At 42.7% G+C, this 27,979-nt stretch overlaps 1 protein-coding gene across 7 annotated transcripts in view; it reads left to right on the top strand.

Annotated features, from left to right (window-relative positions):
• The window catches only part of Tsg101 (tumor susceptibility gene 101), a 37,372-nt gene extending 17,250 nt beyond the window's left edge, over positions 1–20,122 (top strand). The window contains exons 4-10 of one of the 7 annotated variants that reach the window (XR_391333.4): positions 3–166; positions 1,894–2,020; positions 5,483–5,549; positions 7,953–8,044; positions 16,511–16,713; positions 18,031–18,149; positions 19,367–19,611. Coding sequence is in view for 5 of the 7 variants with exons in the window: in NM_021884.4 (NP_068684.1) it covers positions 3–166; positions 1,894–2,020; positions 5,483–5,549; positions 7,953–8,044; positions 16,511–16,713; positions 17,910–18,149; positions 19,367–19,456 (983 nt within the window). In the remaining 2 variants the exon portion in view is untranslated. Of the gene's footprint in view, positions 1–2; positions 167–1,893; positions 2,021–5,482; positions 5,550–7,952; positions 8,045–16,510; positions 16,714–17,909; positions 18,150–19,366 lie in introns of all 7 variants that reach the window. The other 6 variants (NM_001348089.1, NM_021884.4, XM_006540788.4 and 3 more) reach the window with 6 other exon arrangements.
• Positions 20,123–27,979: the final 7,857 nt, after the last annotated feature.

Raw genomic sequence — 27,979 nt, 5'->3', positions numbered from 1 at the left:
AGGTAATATATATAATATTCCAATATGCCTGTGGCTGCTGGACACATACCCATATAACCCCCCTATCTGTTTTGTTAAGCCTACTAGTTCAATGACTATTAAAACAGGAAAGCATGTGGATGCAAATGGGAAAATCTACCTACCTTATCTACATGACTGGAAACATGTAAGTATTATGTGGCTGTGAAGTGATTGCTTGTATGTTCTGCTCATTAGCTTCTTTCTTCAGTTTACACTCAAGCAAGATTCTAAGGTAGGTAAGTTCAGATGGTGGACTAGTCACTGACTGAGTCTTGTTTTTTCCTTTGTTTATTGGTGATTTTGTTTGTTTGTTTAGGTGTCTACCTCAAATTGTGCTGGCCTCAAACTTGTAGTGATCCATTCTCCCTCAGCTTCCCAGGATGACAGACATGAGCTGTAATACTGTCCAACTGAAAGATTCTATTAAGACTCCATAGTGCTCACTCACCACTTTATATACTTGAATATAAACTTAGACAGAGTTCAGAGGTAGACTCTTACTTTTCAAAACAGGGGACACTGATGGGATGTGTTTGGGAACTCAAATCTTATCCTTCAAAGCATTGCTATCAAGAGTAACAGTTGGGAACTTGTGTTTCTGCCTCTAACAGTGTAACTGCCTGAGCAGCATTTATGCTACAAACAACCAGAAGCCTGTATTGTAGTGGTGTTCTCTAGAGGAGCAAAATCAATACAATGAATGTGTTACAAAGGAAGGGTTGGTTTTGTTTTTAGAGATTTATTTTTATTTTTTTGTGTGTGTATGAATGTTTTACCTAAATGTGTATACACACTACATGTATGCCTGGTGTCTGTGGAAGTCAGAAGATGGCATCAGATCCCCTGCAATTAGTGTTGCAGGCAGTTGTTAGCTACCATGTATGTCCTGGGACTGAACTCTGCAAAGTAGCCTGTGCTCCTAACTGCTGAGCCTCCTCTCCAGCCCAGAAAGAGACTTATTAGATTGGTATATGTGTTGGGTTGAGGAGACAGTGGTGGTCTGTACACTGGAGAGGCTGAGGACTCAGTGGCTTCTCGGGCCCATCCTGTGTTAAGTGCCTGGAGGAAACCTCGAGATCCAGTAGTTGTCAGTCCACATAAGAAAGCCAAAAAAAGCTGGTGTCCAGTGTCAGAGGAGGTAGCAGCAGCAGTGCTGGCAGAGGGCTAGATACATAGATGTACTCACCAGCTAGTGGAAGATGGGCAGGACAGAACAACACAGCACTGCACTCTGACCTCTTTGAGTCTGGGCTGAGATGGGAAGGGTTTGCCTGCTCATGGAGGGTCTTCCTTCTTAGTTGTCAAGTTTATAACCAGAATTAACCACATTTATTTTGAGAGCGAGACCTCAGAGATAGAATGAACTTGTAAGAGTCTGGCTTTGAGCAGACCCAATCCTTTTTATTGTTCCCTAGCTCGTGTTACTGGAAGGCTTGTGCCTGCTCTGGATTTCTTCACAAGTGATACCTAGTATGTAAGATATCAAAAGAGAGAGCTATGTTTAGGTAAAGAAGATTCAGACATGTTTCTGTGCTTTCATGTAACCCATGGTCCCATTTGAAAATTGACGTGTTCAGGAAAATAGCTGGGCCAGCCACATGGTTTCATGTGTAAGGGCACAGGCTACACAAGCCTGGTGATGTGAGTTTGATTCCTGAAACTCAAGTAAGGATGGAAAGAGAGAACTGATTCCATAGTTATTTCTGACCTCAGCACACACCCTGGCAAAAGTGCTCATGCATACAGATAATAAAAAGCTGAGAGAGTAAAGATTGTCAGGGTTGAAAACTAACAACAGTAATGCCAAACACTTCTATTGTGCTGAGAACTAATTATAGGTGACATGATTTCTTGGGTTTCTCTCCTTTTTAGCCACGGTCAGAGTTGCTGGAGCTTATTCAAATCATGATTGTGATATTTGGAGAGGAGCCTCCAGTGTTCTCCCGGCCTACTGTTTCTGCATCCTACCCACCATACACAGCAACAGGGCCACCAAATAGTAAGTACACTGAAATCTGACATTAAAACTGGCAGGAACAAAACAAAGCCTTGCAAAACTCTTAAAATAACTTCACTTTGCTTTTTAGCTTGTCAAGTTAGTGGCGTTTTGGGAAGTATTCTGAGGCCCCACATCTGCATGTACAGGTTCCTACCAAAGACTGGCCTTTGGGCTTCCATCTGTGGGTAGAAAAATCAAAGTGTGGATGTTCTGGATTCTAGAGTGGAAGAGAAGATGCCAAATCGAGCTAGAAGTTTTAAATTATGCATGCCATGGAAAAGCCATATTTGACCACCTGGAAAGCAGATGTAATTTTAAAAGGTAGCCTGTGGTTCCAGGGTCAATGTTGTAGAGAGTTAATTACAGTCAGCTAGCCCATTCCCTTGAGCTCTTCTGGGTATACACAATTGGACATCTAGCTCTTGGCTGCTTCTCAGTGGTATAGCCAATTTGTACCTTGTCAGAAGGGTGAGAGCAAGTGGACAGTACTGGTCCACCCCTGGGAGAGCTCCATCCTGTTCTGTTTATCTGAATGATTCTTGCTGATACTTCAGAATCATCCAGATAAGTGGAAGTTGGTTGTACTTGTTTTGACGTTTTTGTTTTGTACTGCTTTTATTGTGTTTTAAGTTGTCATTCTGACAAACTTCTCTTTGAAAGCCTGTTATGTGAGCTTTATTTCCTTCTGCCTAAAGTCATTCTCTTGTTTTTAATCTGTTTCTCATGAAGACTATCTTGATTCTTGAGTAGAATGAGAGTGAGTGTAAAAGAAGTGACTCGTTCACCCCTCACCCCCAGCATAAGCTTGCGAGGACTCTTGCTTCCTGTATTAAGGATGGCCGTGATTGCTTTGACTGGGTGTGTTGAGTTTAAAGTGGCAAATGTTTCCTAGACTGATCGCCCCATGTGTTTGACGAGTTAACTTATTTACCACTTGGGACAAAGGGACCCTTTCTCTATTTCTTTCCGTTTCTCATTGCTTTTGAGAGTATAGTGTTCCAGAAAGCTAGCCCACACTAGGCATTGTTGCAGTCAGTTCTGTCCTCACCGTCGCATCAAGTACTGAAGAGCTAGCTTAAGTAAATCACTAAAAGGCCATTGTACTGTCCATCCATTCCAATTAAATAACATGTTAGATGTTAGATAGTAGCCATCATCATCATCAGGTACGACTGTGAACAATGGTCTGGATTCCTCCTGCAAACCTACTAAGTAATAGCTAAGAATCTTGGATACATACTTGAATAAATATTTAATAGTTGAGACATCATTGCTCAGAACATTTCTTAACTCTTTCAGAGTACTTTTTAAGTGATGAGTCGTGTTACAAGAAATTGTTAAAAACAAGTGCAATAGTGTATGCTTGTAATTCCAAAGACTTTGGAGGTTTAGCCAAAAGAATTATGTGAGCCTAGAAGTTCAGGGTCTGTCTAGGCGGCATAGTGAGACATTAAGTCATTAAAAAGTCAGCATTATGAGCTTGGAAAGACAGTTGAGCGGTTAAGAGCACCTGTTGCTCTTGCAGAGGACCCATATGGCAGCTTACAACAATCTAAATCCCACTTCTAGACGATCTAGTTCCCTCTTCTGACCCTGCAGGTACCAGGGGTGCATGGGTAGCACATAAGTAGCTGCAGGCAAGATACTCAGACATATACAATTAAAGCCAACATCATATCCAAACCTCATTTTTAAAATTTATTTTAATGAGTGTGTCTATGTGGGTATATGCAAATGAGTGCAGGTGCCTGAGAGAGGCATCAGGTACCCTGTAACTGGTGCTGTAAGCTGTGAGCTGTCCCGTGTGGGTGCTAAGAATAGAACTCAGGTCCTCTACAAAAGCAGTGCATGCTTGTAACCCTTACACCTTGTGTGTGCGTGTCTGTCTGTCTGTCTTGCTCTGTTTTGTCTCTTAACTATGGAGCCATCTCTCCGGGCCCTGAAATGACACATTTTTAAGGAAAGGAAAATAATTTATGGTTATGAGAAAATTACAACTCAGAGATGGTGCTTTATATATTGGAGAAGCCAGCATGGAAGTGAGTGATAGTGACTACGTGTGTTGCTAATATGTAACAGCAGACTCACTTTGTTTAAGAGATATTAAAAAATGTCAACTGTGCTTCCTACTTAGAAAGTGTCTATGTGTGTGGAATGGAGTTATAAGATTTGGGGAGTTTTTGTTGTTTTAGTTTTGTTTGTTTTTTTAATGAAATACTGAATTTCTTCATTGTTCTTAGGAAAAAGTATTCTAGCATCTACCATAAATCCTAAGAAGTCTGTAAACCCTGAAGTGTTAGGCTGATAAAGGCTTCCAAATCTGCTGTTGATAGCAGCCCAGCGTACTTCTCCCACTCGCTTGTGCTCTGTCACTAGAAGGTTATTCTTGAAAGGTTCTGTGCCTTTTTCTTCAGGCTTCATCTGTCATACCTCTACTTGATCACTCTACCTTGAACCTTAACCTTAAGAGGCTTACTCTGCCTCTTAGATTTAAAATTAGCTCTTTTCCTGGGTAATCCCATAGATAGCACTCTGCTTGCCCTGCCAGCTCCCACTCTGACTCTTTAGCCCCCCAGCTGGATTCCAAGCAACATGTGGCCAAGGATTCCTTCTCTTCTTCTTATCCTCTTCTCTTCTCTTCTCTTCTCTTCTCTTCTCTTCTCTTTCCTTCTCTCTTCTCCTCTCTTCTCTCCCTTCCCCTTTCCTTGTCTATCTCTTCCCAACCCCCCACCATCACCACCAAATTCCTAATTCCTGTCATATAAAAGACAATAAAACATTTATTTATTGACTTAAGTGTTGATTCACCATTGATCTAATGAGAAAAGTTGACTCTGAAGGCAAGACCCTTTCCATCCAGGCCAAAGTTAGCCTTTGGCACCACTGACCTTATAAGCTTCTAAAATGAATGAGGCATTCTTGAAGACTAATTGCTTTTAACTTTTTTCTCCTAATATTTCCAAGCTTTTGAAAGTCAATCTAGAGTGTGGATGTAAGTTTTGTGTAGGATTTCTTACCGTGATTTGGAGTCTTAAGTTCTAAACAAGCCAACAAAACCAGCTATGCAATTCAGTCAATCTGGTGTTAAATGTCCCAAGATTTCTTAGATGCAGAGGCGGCTACCCTCTAAGAAGCAGTCGTAGAGCAAATGAGGTCAGCATTACCTTCTCCTGTTACAGGTGAACTTGGGGCGGAAAAGCTTACCAGCTTGGCCTGTCTGCCAGTCAGTTCTTACTAGGATTTGCATGAGTGTTATTCACACTTAATGAGTTGAGAATTAAATGACTTCAAATTACTTATTCTTTAAAAAACAATCTAGGCCAGATGTTGGTTTTGTTTTGAGCCTGAGATTGGATTCTTGGTGTGAAATTCTGCTGTGGTTTGATAGTGGTTCATATTACTCTATAGCCTTTATATTCAGGACTATGCATATGACTTTCAAATGTTAAAAATTATTTTTAGCCTCCTACATGCCAGGCATGCCAAGTGGAATCTCTGCATATCCATCTGGATACCCTCCCAACCCCAGGTAATGAAAATCTATTAATTACATTTGTAATCAAAATAATGCTAACTGGGGAATTAAATAAATTTAGTTAGAATTCAGTGAGGTTGGTGTATTGATGTTTGTTTTTTGAGATAGGTATGGCTGAGTAGACTCACAGTCCTAGTTCAGCCTTGGTATTATAGATATGGATATAGATATAGATAGATATGATAGAAAGAGAGGAGAGAGAGAGAGGTATTGGTGTTTGTTTTTTGAGATAGGTATAATAGATATAGTTAGACAGACATATATGTATACAGCTGGGCATGGTGGCGCACGCCTTTGATCCCAGCACTTGGGAGGCAGAGGCAGGCGAATTTCTGAGTTCAAGGCCAGCCTGGTCTACATGGTGAGTTCCAGGACAGACAGGGCTACACAGAGAAACCCTGTCTCGAACCCTCCCCACCCCAAAAAACATACATATATATATATATACACACATACACACATATGCCTATATTCATATTATGTAGGTATGCTATTTTATACCATATTTGGCTTATTGGTGGGATTTTGAGATCAATATGTGCCCATAATTCCAAAGGAAGTATAGGTTGTCCAGAGAAATTCAGCTTTGTTTTATTTACAAGAGGAGGGATTGTGGGTAGGCTTCGTAATAACAGTAATCTTGATTGGTTTGGGGCCACTTGCTTTTTCCTTTTTAAGAAGTTTATAGGGCTGGAGAGATGGCTCAACGGTTAAAAGCACTGACTGCTCTTCTCAAAGGTCCCGAGTTCAAATCCCAGCAACCACATGGTGGCTCACAACCATCTGCAATGAGATCTGACGCCCTCTTCTGGTGTGTCTGAAGACAGCTACAGTGTACTTATATATAATAATAAATAAATCTTTAAAAAAAAAAAAAAGAAGTTTATAAAGGTTAGAAAAATGGCTCATTAATTTAAGAGCACTTTCTGCTTTTCCAAAGGGACCTGAATTTGACTCCTAGCACCCAGATTAGGAACTCTAGCTACAAAGGATCCAACATTCTCTTTTGTCTCCACTGGCACCCACACATATACACTTAAAGTAAAAATAATAGCTGAGTGTCAGCACTCCAGAGGCAGAAGCAAGTGGTTCTTTATAAATTCTAGACCAGCTAAGACTACATAGTAAGACCCTGTCTCAATAAATAAAATAAATACAAATAAATCTTTAAAAAGAAAATTTGGATTTTCTAGAATGGAAATTTAGGACTACTTATTAGAATACATGAATGACACAAACTATCCAAAACATTTTTTTTTTTTAAGATTTGCTTTCAGAGTGAACATTTAAGGTTACTAGTAGGACCCAGGTTGTCCTTAGGAATATTCTAGCAAGTTCTGCCTCTCTGAAAGTAATCTCATATAATCAGAGCCAAGCAAGACCATTTGACCTTTTACTACTTTGGTTTTCTTCTGATATAGGAGCTCGCACTTGTGTTGTTTTTAAAGATATATTTATTTTAACTTTTATGTGTATGAGTGTCTTTCTTATATGTATGTCTGTGCACCACATGCATGCCTGGTTCCTCACGAGCTCAGAAGAGGATAGTGAATCCTCTGAAACTGGAGTTGTGGACAGTTGTGTGGGTGCTAGAAATAGAGCCTTAGTCTTATGGGAGAACAACTGAGACATTTCTCCAGCTGGTCTGGAACTCACCAAAGCTGGGATTATAGGTGTGAGCTACCTGTTGGGCTCTGTTTTGTAGGTTGATTTGATTGAGTTTTCTGAGATACAGTCTTGCTATGTAGTCCAAATTGGCCTCATACTCTATTTTGAGACAATCCTTGTGGCTGTCCTAGAGTTTTCTGTATAGACCTATGCAGCTGGCCTCAAAATCACAGACATTCTCTACCTCTCCATGCTGAGTGTGGGAGTCAAAGCTGTGCACCACCAAACCTGGCTTTTTTCTCTCCTTCCTTCTTTCCTTCTCTCTCCTCTTTCTTTTTCTCTTTTAATGTATGTGAGTGGTTTTTTTGCTTGTATGAATCTGTGCACCACGTGCATACTTGGCATCCACAGAGGTCAGAAGAGGGTGTCAAATTCCCTTGGAGCTAGAATTACCGATGGCTATGAGCTAGCATGTGATGCTGGGAACCAAACCTGGGTCCTTTGCACGAGCAGCAAGCACCCTTACCCACTGAGCCATCTCTCCAGCCTCTGGCCTCATACTCAAATTTGCTTCTGCCTCCTTCCCAGATTGGAGGCACACACTGCCATGCTTGACCTTGACAGTCGATTTTCAAACCCAATGTAATTTCCATACACTGTTCCTTGAATAAACACTTTCTCTAAAACTTTATATTCATTATCTGGCAATATAATATGTCAGTCTTAACTCTCTCAGTGGGGTTCTCAGTAGTGTTGGGTCATCTTTACATTTGGTGTTCTTTTCTATAGTGGTTATCCTGGCTGTCCTTACCCACCTGCTGGCCCATACCCTGCCACAACAAGCTCACAGTACCCTTCCCAGCCTCCTGTGACCACTGTTGGTAAGTATAAGCATTTGTATTTTTCTTTATAAGTCAAGGTCTCCTGTTGTAAAACATGTATTTCATTTTTACATGTAAAATTTTAGAATATTCTATATTGGAAAGCTCTGGTGATCACTGTCTTGTAATGTTAAACTTGATGTGATTTAACATTATCTAAATGAGCCATTTAGAAGTCTAAAAATGTGGCTGATAACTCACGAACACTTTCCTGTTTGCCACACTCTTACTGGTGGATCTCACATGTTTGGAGTCACTAGGGCCTAAGGCCGCTGGAATAGTCCTAAAGACATAGCCCCAAAAGTAAGGTTGGGTACTACTAGCAAATCCTAGGGCCTTGTGGCCTAACTGTAGATCACACCCGGAGTTAGCATGAAAGGGTCAGTAAGATGGTGTCACACCCCAGGGGTGTTTGCTTTTTTGAGCTGTCTGACCCTGGAGGACTTGTGCAAAATTGGCCTGCAGAGGGCCTCCCTTTTGTCACTGCATCTGCCTTCTGTTTCCGGCTGCTTCTGCTTCTGCCTGAAGGGTTTCTCTACTGGAGCTTATGTCTTCTAACTCACACTGGGTTATCATTTCAGCCATTTCCTTTCTTGCCTTCTGGACTGCTGTCATTAGCACACAAAAACATTCCCTAAAACAGCCTTTGGAAGCGTCAGCTGCGCCTCCCTGTTTGCACTACCTCGTCTCCTCACAGCAAACTTCCTTGTGCCTATGGCCTTTCCTTGTTATCTTCACCCTTCTTGCCTTCCCACTATCATTCCTCTAAAACTGCTTCTGTCAGAGTCACAGTGACCTTTATGGGTTTAAATCCAGTGGCTGGTGACTGCTGTCTGTTCCTTGGTCTGTCTGTGGCATCTGACACAGTGGGCCTCTGCCAGCTTGCCTCTCTTTCCAGGGAACCACACTTTGTCCCTTTCCTCCTATAGCTCAGGTGCTTGTACTCAGTCTCCACAGGCTCCTTCTCTTATGTTGTAATGCCCGATTAGTTCTTGGCACTTCGATTCCTCACTCTAGCGATAGAGCTTTAAATGTCCTGTCTCTACCCACAGCTGCTAAACTGTGTTGGTCTGCACCTCTTTCCTCTCCACTTGAGGTTTAATAGACATCTTAAACTCAACATGACCCAAGTTGAACTCAGGTCCTTCTACAGTTTATCCATCTCCATTGATAGCTATTCCATATGCTAACTCAAGTCATCCTTGATTCCTCTAGAATTCTCTTATCTTCAGAATGTATGGAAATGTGACCATACCCACTGCCAGTATAAGTCACTGTTATCTCATCTAAATTACTGTATGAGAACCTCAGCCCCTGCATTTGTTTTTAACATAAGCAGCCTGAAGGATCTTACTCAAAACATGAGTTGATGATGTCACTCCTCTACTGAAAACCTTGTTTCCCTCAGAGTTCAATACAAAGGTCTTAGGCTTAGAAGGTCTTGTTGATCCTCCTCCTCGTTGTTTCTACTACCTTATCGCCTGCTAGTTTTATCTCAAAGAGTTGTTTGTTGGGTTGGTTATTTCCTTTGTATTGTCAAACTCACTCTTACCAATCTGTGTTACTATCTCCTCAGACATCTGGCAGGTGGCAGCTCTCCCTGCGTATTTGCTGAGTGCTTGAGTGAGTGCACTCACAGGATGATGAGAGGCTGCTGTCTTTTATGTTTTCCAATGTCATGAGATCGGATACCAGGGTCTCGTGTCTATGCCTTTGCTCTCCAGACAGGGTCCGCTTCTGTTGTCATCAATAGGATCTAATGGCATGGCTTTGATACATTAAAATATGCTTGCCTTGTCTGTAATATAGCTTCCTTTAAGTAACAAAGGATTTGTTAATTTTGAGACCAGGTCTCATTGTATAACCCTGGCTGGCCTGCAATTCTGATTTATTCTGTTTTCCCAAGAGCTGACATTAAAGGCGTGTGCCCACATACTTGGCCCTATACAGTATAATTTAAATTATTTGAATAAGAAATGCTGGGGGTCTTTAATCTGTAAGTTAAAAGCAAAAACAAAAAATAACAACAACAACAAAACCCCACTAAATCTGGGCCTCAAGAAATGGCTCAGTGGTTTAAGAACACTGGTTGCTTTTTCCAGAGGTCCCTTGTTTGATACCCAGCCCCCACATAGTGGGGTTTACAGCTCTTTGTAACTTCAGTTCCAAGGAATCTAATGCCCTCTTCTGGCCTCCTCAGGTACCAGGCACACAAGAACAACACAAATATGCATGCAGCCAAAACACTCATACACATAAAATAAAAATAACATCTTTTGCCAAGTATGGTGGTTCACATCTTTAATCCCAGCCCTTGGGAAGCAGAGGCAGACAAGTATCTGTGAGTTCTACAAAACTTGTTCCAGGATATGGAGGACTTTTACACAGAGAAACCCTATCTTGAAAAAAACAAAATAAAATAAAATAAAATAAAATAAAATAAAATAAAATAAAACAAAGCTAATACCATCTTTTTAAAAACCCACTATTTGGGTTCAGGCAGCGTCAGAGAAATGGGAATTGAACAGTTAATCACCTTATTTCTTAGATAAAACTGTGGTATTATCCTCTGATCTCATTTGTGAAGACTTAAACATTTGTTACATTTGTTTGTGTATGTATATTCTCAGCACTAGTGTGCTCAGAAGACAAGTTTGGGGAATCTGTTCTTTCCTTCTACCACTGGGTCCAGGGATTGAACTCAGGTTATTCGGTTATTGGGCCTATTAGCTTACCTTTTGCCCATAAAAGTCTTGTAATTCACTTCAGAACATTAGTTTTGAAGAATTTTATAGCTTAGAAATTTTCCATTTATCCTCAAAATGAGCTTTTGTGGAAAATGATACATTTAAAGTTAGATTTGACTTGAGATTTGAAGAGTAGCCACATCAGCTAATACTTACCATGGTTTATAAAAACAGATCACCTGTGACCCAATGGTTTCAGTCATGACTGCAGAGCAGCTGCTCTGTGGTTGCCTGCACAAGACTGGACCTGACAATAACACACTAGTAGGTAGTGGTCTATTGAGTCCTTAGCCTCCTGCTAAACTATTGGCTATTTTTGAAAATTGAGGATTTTGAGTAAGTGGAGTCTCCTGTGGTGTGTTGTTGGTAGCTTTCTTCACTTTGCTTTACTGTGATCACATAAGGTTTTTGGTTTTTGGTTTTTTGTTTTTTTGAGCTAGAGCCTATTGCTTACATAAAGCTGGCACACTGTCAAACCTGAGCCCATCTAAGAGCCCTCATTAGCACCCTGCCAAGTACCATACATGAAGATTCTGTGTATGCAGTTGTTTGGAAGGTTTGCTCCTATGTCAGAAACTGACCTTTCATGTTGTTGTTATATAAAAAAGTAATCCTCGTGGTTTGACCTACTTTTGAGCAGATAGTTTGTGATAACTCAGGCTCCATGGTTGCTGTACAGTGACTAGTGTCTTCACTTACCCTTGGCTTTGTTTCCAGCAGGTTCTGCCTACTGTCAGTTCCAGTCTAAAAGTATTATTTGTCTTTTTTTTTAAACATGTATGTATGTATGTATGTATGTTCCTGTGTGTATGCTTTCATATGTGTATACAGATGTATGAAGGAAGACTAGAGATCGGCTTGGGTGTCTTCAATTTATACTCTACTTTTTGAGAAAAGGTTGAGAGCCAGTTTTGTGGACCAGGGGTTAAGGGTTAAAACTCAGAAAAGTCAGGGCAGAGATAATCAATCAGTGGTTAAGAGCACTGGTTGTTCTTCCAGAGGACCCAGGATTCATTCTCAGCACACATGTGTGGCTCACAACTGTCTGTAACTCAAGTTCCGGGAAATCTCACATCCTCTTCTGGCCTCTGCAGACAAAACACCTATACTCATAAAATTTAAAACATAGAATAATAAAATATTAGAAAAGCTACCGTTTATCATGTTTTCTGATAGGCTAATGATAGATTCACTCACTATGAATAATCATTCAATATGAAATGGTGTCTTTTATAGGAACTAGAGGTCAGTAAGTACTGTCAGAGAGCTTGGTGAGGTCATTTCATTTATCGTATGTTAAGGTGATTGCAAGACTGACCTAATTACTTGATGAGTTTTCTGTTCCCTAACACTGGGAAAATTATGTCTTATTTTCTAAGGGTTAAATTTGGTGATGGATACCATCTGACATGTTTTGAGCAGATATTAAAGTTTTGTAGAGAGAATTGCGTGTACTGTGTGGAAGCATCACCTACAATAAAAAGCCAATGGCCTGTTAATTGAGGCAGGAAATAAGAGGTGGGTGTTCTGATAGGGAGAGAGGAACTCTGAGATAGAGTCCGGCATGGGAAGATGACCACGATCTCTGCAGGGACAGATGCATGAAACTGAGGAGTCACCATCCATGTGGCACTCACAGAATAGAATAAAGGGGTTAATTAAGGAGTTAGTCAGGAAGCAAGCCCAAGTTCATGGCCTAGGCATTTATTCATAAAGAGTTTACTCTCAGATTCATTATTTGAGAATTGGGGGCACTGGTAGAAAAGCCCATAGTTACAAAGTTTTTGACCTTTTTCACTCCACAGTTCTGAAATCTACTTCTGCTTGCTTGGGTAATTGTCATTGTGTGGGGACTTGATATAACAGATTTGCTCAGTATATAGTAGATATGGAGAATATGGGATTTCTCTTCAGTCACTTAACAAATAGTGTGATGTCTAAAAGCTTAGACTCTTAAAGCAGTTCTTCTCTCGTGTTTCAGTGGAAAGCAGCTCACTGAATTTTGGATTAAAATTCAGAATGTTTGGGATTTTTTAAGATTATTTTCATTCATATGAGGGAACAGAGGCCCTTGGGCTGGAGGCACAGGTGGCTGTGGACTGCCACATCAGTCCCGAGAATTGAACCTAGATTTCATGTAAGGGCAGTGAGTTTTCCAAACCCCTGAGCTGTCTCTCCTGCCCCATCATTTCTACTACTTCAAAAACCCTGGGATTTTCCATTTCAGATTGTTTTGATTTTTGATATAGGGGTACCATGTTGGCCTCGAACTCACAGACACCTGTCTGCTTCCCAAGTGCTTTTTTCCTTCCTTTCTTTTTTCCTTTCTTCCTTTCTCTCTCTCTCTCTCTCTCTCTCTCTTTCTCTCTCTCTCTCTCTTTCTTTCTTTCTTTCTTTCTTTCTGGCAGGTGAAGGGTAAAGACAGGGTTTTTCTGTGTAGTCCTGTCTCTCCTGGAACTCACTCTGAAGACCAGGCTGACCTCAGACTCAAGAGAGATCCACTTGCCTCTGCTTCCCAAGTGCCAGAATTAAAGGCCTGTGCCACCACTGTCTGGCTCACTTCCTCTTTCTTGATAGTCTAGTTTCCATATGTGAGAGAAAACGTGACGTGTACGTGTGTGTGTGTGTGTGTGTGTGTGTGTAATACCTTCTATAACACTTTTTTCTTAACCTAGGCTTATTGCATAACCTTATTTAAGGCTTTGTTTTACTTTTTATGTATTATTTTATTTTGTATGTACCATGTATATGTAGGTACCTGTGGAGGCCAGAAGCAGACATGGAAACTCCTGGAAATGGGCTTAGAGGTGCCCAGGAGCCACCTGATATGGGTACTGGGAACCAAACTTGTGCAATGTGGCTAGGATGTCTGCCACCATGCCTAGTTCGAAAGCTAGCAGGGATCCACCCAGGGGTAAGCCAGGCAAGCACCCTTATCGGCTGCGCTATCATATTAGCTACTTTCCTAGTAACTGAACAGGGGGCCTGACAAAGTGAATGTAAGGTATAGTTACCTCATAGTTTGGGGGTAGTGTCCATCTTGCCGGGGAAATCAGGGTAGTGAGAATATGGGGACAGATGGTCACATTGCATCTGCAGCCAAGCAGCTCGTTATTCAGCCAAGGACCCTAACCCATGGAGTGGTGGCACTCACATTTAGGTCTTCCCACCTTAGCTGACCTAATCTAGATTAACCAGGAGAGCTACATCCACGGTTCCGTTGGAATTAGCCTCCCACAGACTTTATAGATGCTACGTAAACTAGAGTGGACAGGGACTTCCTTATGTTCTATGGGCTGTCTACTCTCTTGCGCAGAACTTTTTTAATTTGATGCAGTCCCATTTGTCAGGTGGTATTAACTGAGCTGTTGAGATCAGATTCAGAAAGTCACTGGGTACTCCTGGACCTTTAAGTCTTTCCTCAATATGCTGTTATGCTGTTGGAAATTCCAGAGTTTAGAGTCTTAAAGTCTTTGATTCTGTTTATTAGATTTTTTTCAGATAAGAGATAGGTACCTAATTTCGGTCTTCTACATTGGAAGTTTTGGGTTTTCATGACTTTCATCTTTAGTAAAAATCACATGGTAGAATACTTGAGCTTATTTCTGGCTTCTCCACTTTGTTCCATTATTCTGCATGCCCCTGGCTTTATAGTATGACTTGAAATGTGTGATGCCAGCATTGTATTTATGCTCAGGATGCTGTGGGCTTCTTGTGGTCTTTTGTATTTCTATATGGACCTTATGGAGAATGCCCTTGACCTAGTTTATAAGAACTATATAAATTCTAAAACTAAATGTGTATTCTTTAGGGATTTGAATTTAACATCAGTGTGACATGATCCATTAGACCAGATAAGGTGACTTTAACCAAATGTGTTGGTGCGCTTGTGTATGGAAAGCTCACATAAAAAGACCCTTAAGTTTTGTTGTTCAGATAACTTCTACAACACGGATAAATGAAACGGGGAGTGCTGCTGTTATCATCTGGGTACCTGATCATGGGGACAACAGCATTTTGCATCAGATAAACATAATAGAATTTCATATGGGTTATTGTAGACTGGGGTCTTTTAAAGACAAGTATAAACTCTATTCCTTATGTATCTTTGTCAGAATGGGCACATAGTAAGATCATCATCTTCGCTGGTCTTCTGATCTCTTGTAGGAAGTATCCCCTTTTAGGTGATGCGTGTTTTTTTTGCTTTGTGTGAGTCTGTGTGCACCAAGAGCAGATAGGAGCTCAGAGGGCAGATGGCCTGAAACTGAAGGTACAGGCACTCTGAGCTGCCATGTGTATGCTGGGAACTGAACATGGAGCCACTATAAGAGAAGGAAGTGTTCTTAACCATTGAACCATCTCTCCAGTCCCTCTTCCTTTTTGTCTTGTTTTGTTTTGGGGGGCAGGCTTTTTTGTTTGTATTTTATTTATTGTTATTAGGCTGAATGTCACAACATCTGACAGTTTAAGATTCCACAGAGAACTCCATGCTTTTGCTACTGAAAGACTGACGCACCTAAAAACTGAAGGTCTAGCGATTCCAAGCCTTCTGTGAGCACAGTCATTTACTTTCTACCCTCCCTCTTCCTTTTTTTTTTTTTTGATTTTTTGAGACAGGGTTTCTCTGTGTAGCCCTGGCTGTCCTGGAACTCACTCTGTGGACCAGGCTGGCCTCAAACTCAGAAATCCACCTGCCTCTGCCTCCCAAGTGCTGGGATTAAAGGTGTGCGCCACCACTGCCTGGCCCCCTCTTCCTTTTTAAAAACTACTTTATTAATTAGTACAGTGTAAGTAACCAGAGATTTTAATATGGCCTTTATCTTGTCTGGATGACGGAATAGTTAGGCCCTATTATTGTCATCATCATCATTATGGTTATTATTATACTTATTTATTTGTGTGTGTGTGTGTGTGTGTGTGTGTGTGTGTGTGTGTGTGTGTGTGTTTATGTCACGCGTGTGCTGATGCCCAGGTGCCCGTGGTGACCAGAAGAGGGTGTCAGATACCATGTAACTGGAGTTACAGGATTTTGTGAGCTTCCTGATTATGGGCACTTATAACCACAGAGCTGTTTCTCCCAACTCCTGAACAGTTAGTCAGAATGAGTCTATGAACGGGGCTTGTGGAATACATCTCTTTGATAGCAGCTGAAAAAATGTCTCCTACCCGTCTTGAATGGTGAAGTCTCTGTCTCTCTCTATTTCTCTGTCTCTGTTTGCCTGACTGCCTGTCTCCACCCCCACCCCACCCCCGTGTGTGTGTGTGTCTGTGTGTGTATGTGTGTGTGAGAGAGAGAGAGAAGGGGTGGGTGAGAGTTTGATGGTTCTCATTTTCACTTGTTGAATCAGGATCTCTCTTGGTTCTACTGCTGGCCTATAGACTTCCATGCAGTTCAGTTGCTGCCTCCTATCTCAAGACAAGAGTGTTGGATGAGGGCTGCTGCATCAGGCTTTTTACTTGGGTTCCAGAAATTGAACTAGGGTTGTCCGCTTATGGTATGTGCTCAGTGGTCTTAATTAAGTTTAGCAGTTCCAAGTGCGTCTTCAGTTCTAGCGTTCTGTAGAAGGATTGACACAACTCTTCAAACTATAATCAGCTGCTTACAGCAAAAGGATACAGATTATAATTGGCTAAGTGTTTGTGAGGAAGTCCAAGGGTTCTGAATGGCGAACACCTACCTGAGCCTTCATGTCCAGAGTTTGTGCATTATCTCCTGCAGGTCCCAGCAGAGATGGCACAATCAGTGAGGACACTATCCGTGCATCTCTCATCTCAGCAGTCAGTGACAAACTGAGATGGCGGATGAAGGAGGAAATGGATGGTGCCCAGGCAGAGCTTAATGCCTTGAAACGAACAGAGGAAGATCTGAAAAAAGGCCACCAGAAACTGGAAGAGATGGTCACCCGCTTAGATCAAGAAGTAGTAAGTAAGCCGGGCGTGGTGGCACACGCCTTTAATCCCCGCACTCGAGAAGCAGAGGCAGGCGGATTTCTGAGTTCGAGGCCAGCCTGGTCTACAGAGTGAGTTCCAGGACAGCCAGGGCTACACAGAGAAACCCCATCTCGAAAGAAAAAAAAACAAAAACAAAAAGTAGTAATGCACTGAAAACATCGTGGGTTGAATTACAGCTAAGGCAAAGGGTTCTGTGCAAACCTTGATGTTGTAAAGTAAAAGTTCAGTGAACAGTAGTTGTCTTCAGGTATGTGAACAGAGCTCTCTAAGCAGGATTGCTGGAATGTACCTATAATCTCAGTTCTCAGGAGCTGAGGCAGGTCATCAGTTAGAGGAAATACTATAGCCATAAGGTCTCAAGTGCAGCCTCATTGATCTTCCACTGGAAAGTGCTATCTAGAATACTGCACTTCTTCCAGGGTGAATTGCTGCCACTTCACAGGGAATATGAATTACAGAGTTCTGTGAATGGCAAACACACTTGGACCTTGAACTATACACTTAAGAGAGAATTGTATTTCTAAGCATTTAAGTCAGTATTAGAAGTGCCTTTCAGGGACATGGAGAGATGGTTTAGTGGTTAAGTGTCCAGCACCCATATCGGGGTACACACACGCACACACACACACTCACACTCTAATAAAAATGTGGCTCAGCAGCTTCTTGGTTTTGTCATCCAGAGACATCTGAGGGCCTGAGAGCTTCAAATCAATACAGCCTGTGCCCCTTCCCTCTCCAGGCTTTCTCTCTGTGTGTGTATAAAATGAGCATCATAATAGCCAACCATTTCAGTTTAAGAATGTAGTGCCGATGTAATGCAGAGCCTGCAGCCACCACCTGCAATGCGTTGTAGCTCTGAAAATCAAATCCTTCCCATAGATGGGAGGAATTTCTCCTATGGGAATTTCTTGTTTCATGATTGTCCATGGGGAGAGACTTTATTTTGGACTGTGTCTGGCAGTCCAGTTGGCAGTACCATGTATCTCTTTCACAATTACTTTCATTTTGGGGAATTTTCGTCATTCCTTCCCACATTCCACCAATATATTATTGGAAGTATTAGTCCGATGCTCCAAATACCGTCTGAGGTTGAGTTGTAGATGTGTCATAGCAAATAATCGTGTACAAATCAGTATAAAGTTATGCATGGACTGTTCTGTTTTCAGGCTGAAGTTGATAAAAACATAGAACTTTTGAAAAAGAAGGATGAAGAACTAAGTTCTGCTCTGGAGAAAATGGAAAATCAATCTGAAAATAATGATATTGATGAAGTTATCATTCCCACAGCCCCACTGTATAAACAGATTCTAAATCTGTATGCAGAGGAAAATGCTATTGAAGACACTATCTTTTACCTTGGAGAAGCTTTGCGGCGGGGAGTCATAGACCTGGATGTGTTCCTGAAAGTAAGTACCCTTCCTTCAGCTGCCAGGGCTTTGGGATCTGCTGCAGATTCAGTCACACCACCTACATTTGAGCTTATTGCCCACCCCCATTTTGTTTTGTTTTTAGTCCCATAATGGTCTTAGAGTTGGATAATTTTAGATTAGTTTTCCCAGATCAGATAGTTCTAGAAAGAAGTGGGTACCCTTTTTAATGCAGGTTATCTCTGGCTTGCTAATAGTGTACAGCCCGAAGTCTTAGTAAGCTTTGCTTATTGCCCAAGGAGAATATGGTTTTAGGAATAATAACCAGATACTCAGTATATTTGACCTCATTCCTGGTGAGAACACTCAGGTGAGTGGCTAAACCTTGTGCCTTGGATCTAATGTAAGCAGTGTGAGTGGCCGAGCGTACACTAGTGATCACAAAGAAGGTTCTACCACTGCCTTCTGGCTGGGTGGCAAGGCATATGAAAAGATGAATACGGAGACAGGAAAAGTAAACTGTTCTGAGACGCTGAGTAGGGTTAACGTTAGTACCGTTTCTCCTCAGCCCTTCTCTTGTTGTTCTCTTAGTAAAGGGACAGTTTGAAAACTTGTACCAAGCATGTTTTCCTGGCATCTTGGTGTTTCAAGATGTAGGTAGGTGGGGGCTGGAGAGATGGCTCAGCGGGTAAGAGCACTGACTGCTCTTCCCAAGGTCCTGAGTTCAAATCCCAGCAATCACATGGTGGCTCACAACTATTTGTAGTGGGATCTGATGCCCTCTTCTGGTGTGTCCGAAGACAGCTACAGTGTACTCATAAATAAGATAAATCTTTAAAAAAAAAAAAAGGCTGGGCATGGTGGCACACGCCTTTAATCCCAGCACTCAGGAGGCAGAGGCAGGCGGATTTCTGAGTTCGAGGCCAGCCTGGTCTACAAAGTGAGTGCCAGGACAGCCAGGGCTACACAGAGAAACCCTGTCTCGAAAAACCAAAAAAAAAAAAAAAAAAAAAAGTAGGCTTGGGCTGGGGCTACACCTCCGGGAATGGCTCATCCCTAATGTGTGCAAAGCCCTGGATTCCATCCTCAGCACTGCAAAGGTAAAGCCAGGCCCTGCAATATAGTAGAGTTTTTAAAAGTTATAATGTGCAATTGGTTTCAAAGGTTGCTGTATATATTTAGGATTGCTAGATGCTGTCTGGCATCATGACTGGATCAACGCGTTTCTGAAATGTTAACATTTTCCTCCTTCCTAGCACGTCCGCCTCCTGTCCCGTAAACAGTTCCAGCTAAGGGCACTAATGCAAAAGGCAAGGAAGACTGCGGGCCTTAGTGACCTCTACTGACATGTGCTGTCAGCTGGAGACCGACCTCTCCGTAAAGCATTCTTTTCTTCTTCTTTTTCTCATCAGTAGAACCCACAATAAGTTATTGCAGTTTATCATTCAAGTGTTAAATATTTTGAATCAATAATATATTTTCTGTTTCCTTTGGGTAAAAACTGGCTTTTATTAATGCACTTTCTACCCTCTGTAAGCGTCTGTGCTGTGCTGGGACTGACTGGGCTAAATAAAATTTGTTGCATAATTTTTCTCTTTCTTGGACTTGAGATAAGATGCACAAAAGAAGCCTGGCTTCTCATTAATAAACAAGGCACAGTGTTCATCTTAAGTTGCAGTTCAGTATTCTGTAGGTTAAAGATAAGTTCCCTTTAGTGTAGAATGTCATGCAGAGAAATGTATATATTGGAGGATATGTTTATTTCATTCTAGAACCAACTGAACCATGGTTCAAAACTTTTTTAATCAAGAATTCAATTCCCGCCATTTGCATTAGGCAGCTCACAACTGTATTCTAGCTTTGGGGATCCAATATTGTCTTCTGGTCTCTGTGGCCACTACACTCATATGTACATAGACATAGATACATACTTTAAAAAAAAAAAAAAACTTGGGAAAATGTAGTAAGACTGTTTCAAATAAACAAACACTGAGCATGCTGGGTGATTTAAAGGAAGTACTCTTTGCAAACGTATTTTAATTGTTGAGGAAAAAATGTGTTAAAATGTCAGGTGATCTCTAATTGATTTCTTCAAAGCTTTCCTCAGATTCCACCGTCACTGCCAACTCTGACCTTGTGACAGCCACACTAGGTGCACAAGCCATACCTTGTGCAGCAAAAGGCAATGTCCATCTCCCAGCTTGGAGTTCAGCATTACCTAATACCTGGAATACCTGCTGCAGATAGGTGTTGTTACCAAGCCAAGTCATCTCAAATAAAGGAAGTTTTCCTGGTGATTTTCACAGAAAGAGAATTTGAGAATTAAATCGTAGGCTACCAGTAACATTTCAGATCTTTACATGTTATATGTCATCGTGAAGATGTCTTTAAACTGGTGTTTGTGGTCTGCATTCTTAAGGCTGTGCTAAGGTTTGTGGGAAGTGAAGCAGCACCATGGGGACCATGAGACTACAACTGTTGAGAACTGCAAGCACACACGTTTGGCAAGTCCAAGGTGGACTTTACAGATGTTATGCTGGAGTTGTAGTTACATGGCGTAACGGATGAAATCCACCTCCAAAACACCCCTCTTACAACTTAACTAATTAGATAAGATTTTTTTTTTCCTTCGAGACAGGGTTTCTCTGTGTAGGCCTGGCTGTCCTGGAACTCACTCTGTAGACCAGGCTGGCCTCAAACTCAGAAATCCACCTGCCTCTGCCTCCCAAGTGCTGGGATCAAAGGTGTGTGTGCCACCACTGCCTGACCTTTTTCTTTTTTTATTGGTTATTTATTTACATTCACATGTTATCCCCCTTCCCAGTTTCCCCTCCACAAACCCCCTATCCCACCACCACCCCCACCCTGCTTCTATGAGGGTGTCCCCCACCCAACCCCCAGTCCTGCCAACAGCCTCAGCATTCCCCTATGCTGGGGCATTGAGCGTTCACAGGACCAAGATCCTCCCCTCCCATTGATACTAGATAAGGCTACATATGTAGCTGGAGCCATGGGTCTCTCCATGTGTGTTCTTTGGTTGGTGGTTTAGTCCCTGGGAGTTCTGAGGGGTCTGGTTGGTCGATACTGTTGCTCTTCCTGTGGAGCTGCAAACCCCTTCATTCAGCTCCTTTGGTCCTTCCCCTAACTAACTCCTCCATTGGGGTCCTCTACTCAGTCTAATGGTCGGCTGCAAGCATCCGCATCTGTATCTGTCAGGCTCTGGCAGACCTCTCAGGAGACAGCTATATCAGGCTCCTATAAGCAAGCCTTCTTGGCATCAGCAATAGTGTCTACGTTTGTTGGCTACATATGGGATGGATTTCCAGGTAGAGCAGTCTCTGGGCTGCCTTTCCTTCAGTCTCTGCTCCACTCTTTATTCCTGTATTTCCTTTAGACAAGAGCAATTCTGGGTTAAATTTTTGAGATGGATAGGTGCCTCCACTGACTGGCACCCAGAGAAAGAACCTGTTGAGACCATATCCAGAGGTTAGGCATGGCCCCTGGTTGAGGCCAGCTTGGTCTACAGATGGAGTTCCAGGACAGCCAGGGCTACACAGAGAAATCCTGTCTCCAAAAAAAAAAAAAAAAACCCTGCACTAAGCCTACTGACCTGAGTTGTGATCCCCTGGAGCCAAGGAGACTTGGTTCCCATACATTGTCTTCTGACCTCCCCACGTACACACAGTTAATGGAGCTGTCCGTGTGCAGTGTGGGTGTGGAGGTCAGTTCTCCCATGTGCTTACGTGGGTTCTGGAGATGGAACTGCAGTCATCCGGCTTTCACAGAAACTACGCTCACCCACGGAGCCACCTCGTTGGGTCAGAGCTCTTGACTGTGTCAATAATGCCGCTCTATTAAACCTACCAGTTCTATTTCAATAGACAGGAATGTCCTCCATGTTGGGTAGAATTTTCCCCCTTTCTAATCTAAATGCCTGCCTTTCTTGCCTGATCACCTTCCCCAAAATTCCAACGTGAGAGGTGAGGTATCCTTGCCTCTGTCCATAAGTGTGGAAAGTGTTAAGAATGTTAGCTTTAAGTTCATGTTTTTGAAGAGAGTTCTCTTCTGTTCCTGTTTATTTGTCCTATGATTATTAGATGTTATTTGTGTATATGTTTTGTTTTTCAAGTCAGGGTTTCTCTGTATTGCCCTGGCTGCCCTGGAACTTGGCTCTGTAGACCACGCTGGCCTCAAACTCAAGAGAGCTGCCTGCCTCTGCCTCCCAAGTACTGGGATCAAATGCATGTGCTGTCACTGATTGTCAAATATTTTTGTCAATATTGTTAATAGAGACATATGTGACTTTTACACTTCATTTTAGCATACGATGGCAAGGGATCCTTGGATGTAAGCCTAGCTCTAGGAGAAGTCTTAGTGTTGATTATTCCTTCTGAACATTTGTGGGTTGGGTTTGCTGGCATTTTGTAAAGGATGGTCACATCTAGCCTCTTGAGAGATACCATTCTCTAGTTCTTGTCCTGAGGATTGAATTCAGGGCCTTGTGCAGCTAGGCAAGCACTCCATCCCCATCTCGTTTACAGGTTTGGGATTTTCTTCTCTTATGTGTAGTATATACACACACATATATGTGTGTGTGTCTGTGTGAGTATGGGTGTTTCACTTGCACGTATAGGTCTGTACCATGTATGCTCGGTGTTGGCAGAAGACAGAAGAAAACATGGGATCCCCTGGAAATGGAGAATATAGTTGTAAGCTGCCATCTGAGTCCTGAGTATCCAACTCAGTTCTCTGGAAGAGCATCTAGTATTATTTTTTAAGATTTATTTTATGTATCTGAGTACACTGTAGCTATACAGATGGTTGTAAGCCTTCATGTGGTTGTTGGGAATTGAATTTTAGGACCTTTGCTTGCTCCAGCCAATCCTGCTCGCTCCTGCTCAAAGATTTATTATTATAAATATGTACACGGTGGGTATCTTTACACTGATAGATGCACCAGAAGAGGGTGTCTCGTTATGAGTAGTTGTGAGCCACCACGTGGTTGCTGGGATTTGAACTCAGGACCTTCGGAAGAGCAGTCGGTGCTCTTACCATTGAGCCATCTCGCCAGCCCCCGCATCCAGTATTCTTAACTGCTGAGGCAGCTCTCCAGCTCCCTGGCCTACAGTATTGCCATATCTTTCTTTAGTATTAGGGTAACAGTGGCTTCATAGAAGTAGTAGGGTAGTTGTTCGTGTGTGTGTGTGTGTGTGTGTGTGTGTGTGTGTGTGTGTGTGTGTGTGTGTGTGTGTGTGTGTGTTTAATATTTACACAGAGGTTAGAGAACAACTTGAAGACATTGGTTCTGTCCTTTGACAATGTGGGGCCCAGGGATTGGACTCAGGCCACCAGGCTTGGCAAACAAGCTCTTTCATCCATAACACTGAGCTATGTCAATTGCTCAGGACTGTTTTGGGGAGGGCTGTTGTTTTTTGGGTTTGGTTGTCAATGTTTTGGTGAACTGATCTGGTGGATCCAGTCAGCTCCAGCTTTGCTGTAGAGAGGGTTTTCAGATTACAGACTATATCCATGTTTGTCGGAGGCCTAGTCCTACCTTGTTTTTGAGTCTGTCTCAAAGGTTGGTTGGTTGTGTTTGTTTGTTTGTTTGTTTGTTTTCAGGTCCTCTGGAAGAGCGGCAAGTGCTCTTTTAAAAAACAAACATTTTTCATCCCAGTCATGGCCCTCTTCCTTTCTTCCTCCCAGGTCCACCCTTAGAAATTCCTCCATTGCTCCCCTCCCCTTAGGTATCATCCCTCCCTGGGGCATCTCATCCCACCAAGACTAGGTACATCCTCTCCCACTGAGGCCCAACCAAGTAATTCAGGGAAGGGGATCAAATGACAGAGAACAGAGACTGAGATAGCCCCACCCCACCCCCACTCCACTCCACTTGTTAGGGGACGCACATGAAGACCAAGCTGTACATTTGCTGCAAATGTTCTAAGTCCAGCTCCTACCAACTCCCTGGTTGGTGGCCCAGGCTCTGGGAGCCCCCATGATCCCAGGTTAGTTGACTCTGGAACTTCTTGTGGTATCCTTGAGCAGTATCTTAGGGTTTTACTGCTGTGAAGAGACACCATGACCAAGGCAAGTCTTATAAAAAACAACATTTAATTGAGGCTGGCTTACAGGTTCAGAGGTTCAGTCCATTATCATCAAGGTGAGAGCATGGCAGTATCCAGGCAGGCATGGCACAGGAGGAGCTGAGAGTTCTACGTCTTCATCCAAAGGCTGCTAGTGGAAGAATGACTTCCAGGCAACTAGGGTGAGGATCTTAAGCCCACACACCCACAGTGACACACCTATTCCAACCAGATCACACCAACAAGGCCACACCTCCAAATGGTGCCACTCCCTGGTCCAAGAATATACAAACCACCACAAGCAGCAAGTACTCTTTTTTTTTTTTTTTTTTAGTTTATATTCTATTTATTATTATATCTAAGTATACTGTTGCTGTCTTCAGAAAAGGGCATCAGATCTCATTACAGATGGTTGTGAGCCACCATGTGGTTGCTGGGATTTGAACTCAGGACCTTTGGAAGAGCAGTCAGCACTCTTACCCGCTGAGCCATCTCCCCAGCCCCAGCAAGTACTCTTAATCAGAGTCACTTCCCTAGTCCCAAACTGTCATGTACTCCAGACATCTTGCCCCAGTTTCATAAATTGCTGGGATTACAGCCATGTACCACTGCCCAGCCCCTACTAAACATTTCAGGAAATCAGTACCGATTAAGATTAAAATGAGATGTCTAGTAAAGGAAAAATATTCACCTAGACATACATGTGGTATAAACAGCCGTTGTGTTTGTCAAGCAAGAGCTTAGCTTTGGACTTAGACACCAGGTTCAGATCTGTACATCATACGTCTTTAACTTCAGGTCACAAACAAGCCATTTGTAAAGAGCTAGGCTCAGAGTTTAAAGCTATCTGAAGTGCTGAGGACAGTGCTGGCACAGGGTGGTAAGGACTTGACAGCCACCAGTGCTGCCCGTGAGGAGCTGACTGGTTAATGTGGGAGGCCTGTAAATAAAGCACAAGACCTGAGCAGGAGAGGCCCAAGTAGAAAGCGCCCAGCTGGAGTACAAGAACTGAAGACGTCCTCAAAAAGGTAAAGATGGTGCTCGTACATTTATTCACATAGGAATGCTTATTAATCTGCAAAGTTAACAGCAGAGCGTACCAAAAGCTGATTTAAACGGAGCCTCCCAGGTGCTGGGACCAAAGGTGTGGACACCATATCCCACAGAAGAAACATGCTGAGGACGTTTGTTTCGTTGGGTTGGGTTGGGGTTTTCGGTGGTTTTGGGGGGGGGGGATGGGGCCAGTGGTTTTTCAATAGAGGGTTTCTCTATGTGGCCCTAGCTGTCCTGGAAATCAATTTGTAGAACAGAGTGGCCTCAACTGATGGAGCTCTTCCTCTGTTTCCTGAGTGATAAGATTAAAAGGCTGTGCCTCCATGCCCAGCTTTTGAGCACATTTGGGTGTTTTGCCCCTCTTTCCCTCCCCACCACCTATCTCTCCCTCTAGCTCTAGCTCTGTGTGTGTGTGTGTGTGTGTGTGTGTGTGTGTGTGTGTGTGTGTGTGTGTGTGTGTGTGTGTAAGTCCATGGAGGCCAGAAAAGGGCATTAGATGCCATAGGACTGGAGTAACACTGTTCTGAGCTGCCATGGGGATGCGAATGCAGGGAACTAAACCTGGGGCTCTTCCAGAGCTGTTGCTCCATCCCCTTAAGTACAATTTTATATATTGTTTACATTGTCTTCCTGCAAGAATAATTCCTTCATGTCCTATGTCAAGCACAAGCCCAACTTATTCAGTTTGTTTTGCTTTAATCCACTTAGCAAAAATCCAGGGCTGCACATTTCACCTTTTTGGTTGGTTGATTGGTTTTTTGAGATAGGGTTTCTCTGTGGCCTTGGCTGTTCTGGAACTCACTCTATAGACCAGGCTTGCCTCCAACCCCCAAAGATCTGCCTTCCCCTTAAGTACTGTAATGATGAGTGTCATCACTGCCTGGCTATGCACTTCACATCTTAAACTAGATCACACCAGATTATCTGAAAAGTCAAAGATGTGTCTCAAGAAACAACGTGCTGCTTTGAGGGGCCCCGAACCTCCCAGTTTGGGGGAGGGACATGTGTTGGCAGTTCAGCTGAGTGCTTCTGGCCTGTTAGTCCCAGTTTCTGGGAGGTTAAGGCAGGAGCATTACAAATTCAAGGCCTGCCCATACCCCACCACACACACGCACACACACACACACGTTAGAGTAAGGCCAGCATGAACAGTTTGGCAAGACCTTGTCTCAAAAATAAGTGGACTAAAGATACTGGTAGATCAGTTGCCTAACATTCATGAAGCCTTTGATTCAGTCCCCTCTTAACACATACAGCCAATATTAGAACCTAAAGGTAAAATAAAATCCATGAAACAATAAAGCTATTGATAAATGATAACTAGGTGAACAGAGCCAAATTTCCCAAGCAAAAGAAAATAATACTTCAAGGGTGGAGACTCTCCTCTCTTAGTGTAAGCAAATGCAGTACAAAACAGAAACAGGGGGGCTGGTGAGATGGCTCAGTGGGTAAGAGCACCTGACTGCTCTTCCGAAGGTCCAGAGTTCAAATCCCAGCAACCACATGGTGGCTCACAACCATCCGTAACGAGATCTGACTCCCTCTTCTGGAGTGTCTGAAGACAGCTACAGTGTACTTACATATAATAAATAAATAAATCTTAAAAAGAAAAAAAACAGAAACAGAAACTGCACTAGAGATGCAGAACCGGAACCAGATGGCCAGGCACGAGCCAGCAGTCTGCAGCCTGGGAACACAATGAGGTGGCACCTTACCCACCTTTCCCAGAGCCCAGTCTGACTGCAGACATTCCAACCGAGGGCTGCTATCCTTTACCTCGACAGTACTCTTCAAAATGCTCAGTCGTGAGAGCAAGACTCGGAACCCAGCACATCCTAGAGATGCCCAAGGTTAGGGATCCCTGGTGTTTCCATGGGTCATAAAGAGCACATTAGCTTATGTGACTATGAGTCTAGGTGGCCTGCAGCGGCTGGCAGAGCCACCTGCAGTTGGAGTTACAAGTACCCACAAACTCCCTAACATGGGTGCTGGATAATTAAGCCTTCTGCAAGAGCAGCGAGCACTCTTTTAAAGACAAAAAAATTTAGATGCATTTTATGTGCATGAGTGTTTTGCCTGCATGTGTGTATGTGTACCATGTGTGTAGTGCCCATGGAGGTCAGAAGAGTGTGTCAGATCTCTTAGAACTGTGAGTTACAGATGGTTGTGAGCCACTTTGTGAGTGTTGAGAACTGAACCCAGGTCCTTTGCAAGAGCAATATGGTCAGTGCTTAGCTCTTGGCAGCTGAGCTGTCTCTCCAGTGTTAGAGTAGCCACTGCTGCACACTCCAGTCATAGGGTGAACAAAGTGGATCTCATAATGGGAGTTCATGTATTACAGTTTAATTCAATAATTTTTGGAGACATTGCTATTCCACTAAAGGATTTGTACCATAAAGTCCTGCCCTACTCCACCCCACAAAAAACCTGCCAAAGAATTCCTATTGAATTCCTCCTTCATCAGGGAGCTTTTCAGACATCACAACTCCCTGGAATGAATGAAGAGTCTGGGGCAGGGAGGAGGAGAAATTAAAGAGAGACCAGGCCTGGGTCTGTAAGAGTCTGTTCATTTCCTAAGCATGCTATGGCTGCAAGATAATATGGTGCAAGCTCCACAGACCTGAACCACTTCCTTAATATGGGGAAAAGATGTAGTCATCTCCTGAAACGCCATGCAGAACAGTAAGAGGCTTTGCTTTTTTTTTTTTTTTTTTTTTTTTTTTTTTTTTTTTT

This window comes from Mus musculus, chromosome 7 (assembly GCF_000001635.26).
Source record: "Mus musculus strain C57BL/6J chromosome 7, GRCm38.p6 C57BL/6J".
NCBI classification, from domain to species: Eukaryota; Metazoa; Chordata; class Mammalia; order Rodentia; family Muridae; genus Mus; species Mus musculus.
Note: the sequence above shows the minus strand (reverse complement) of the source record. Positions and strands in the feature narration are given on the sequence as shown.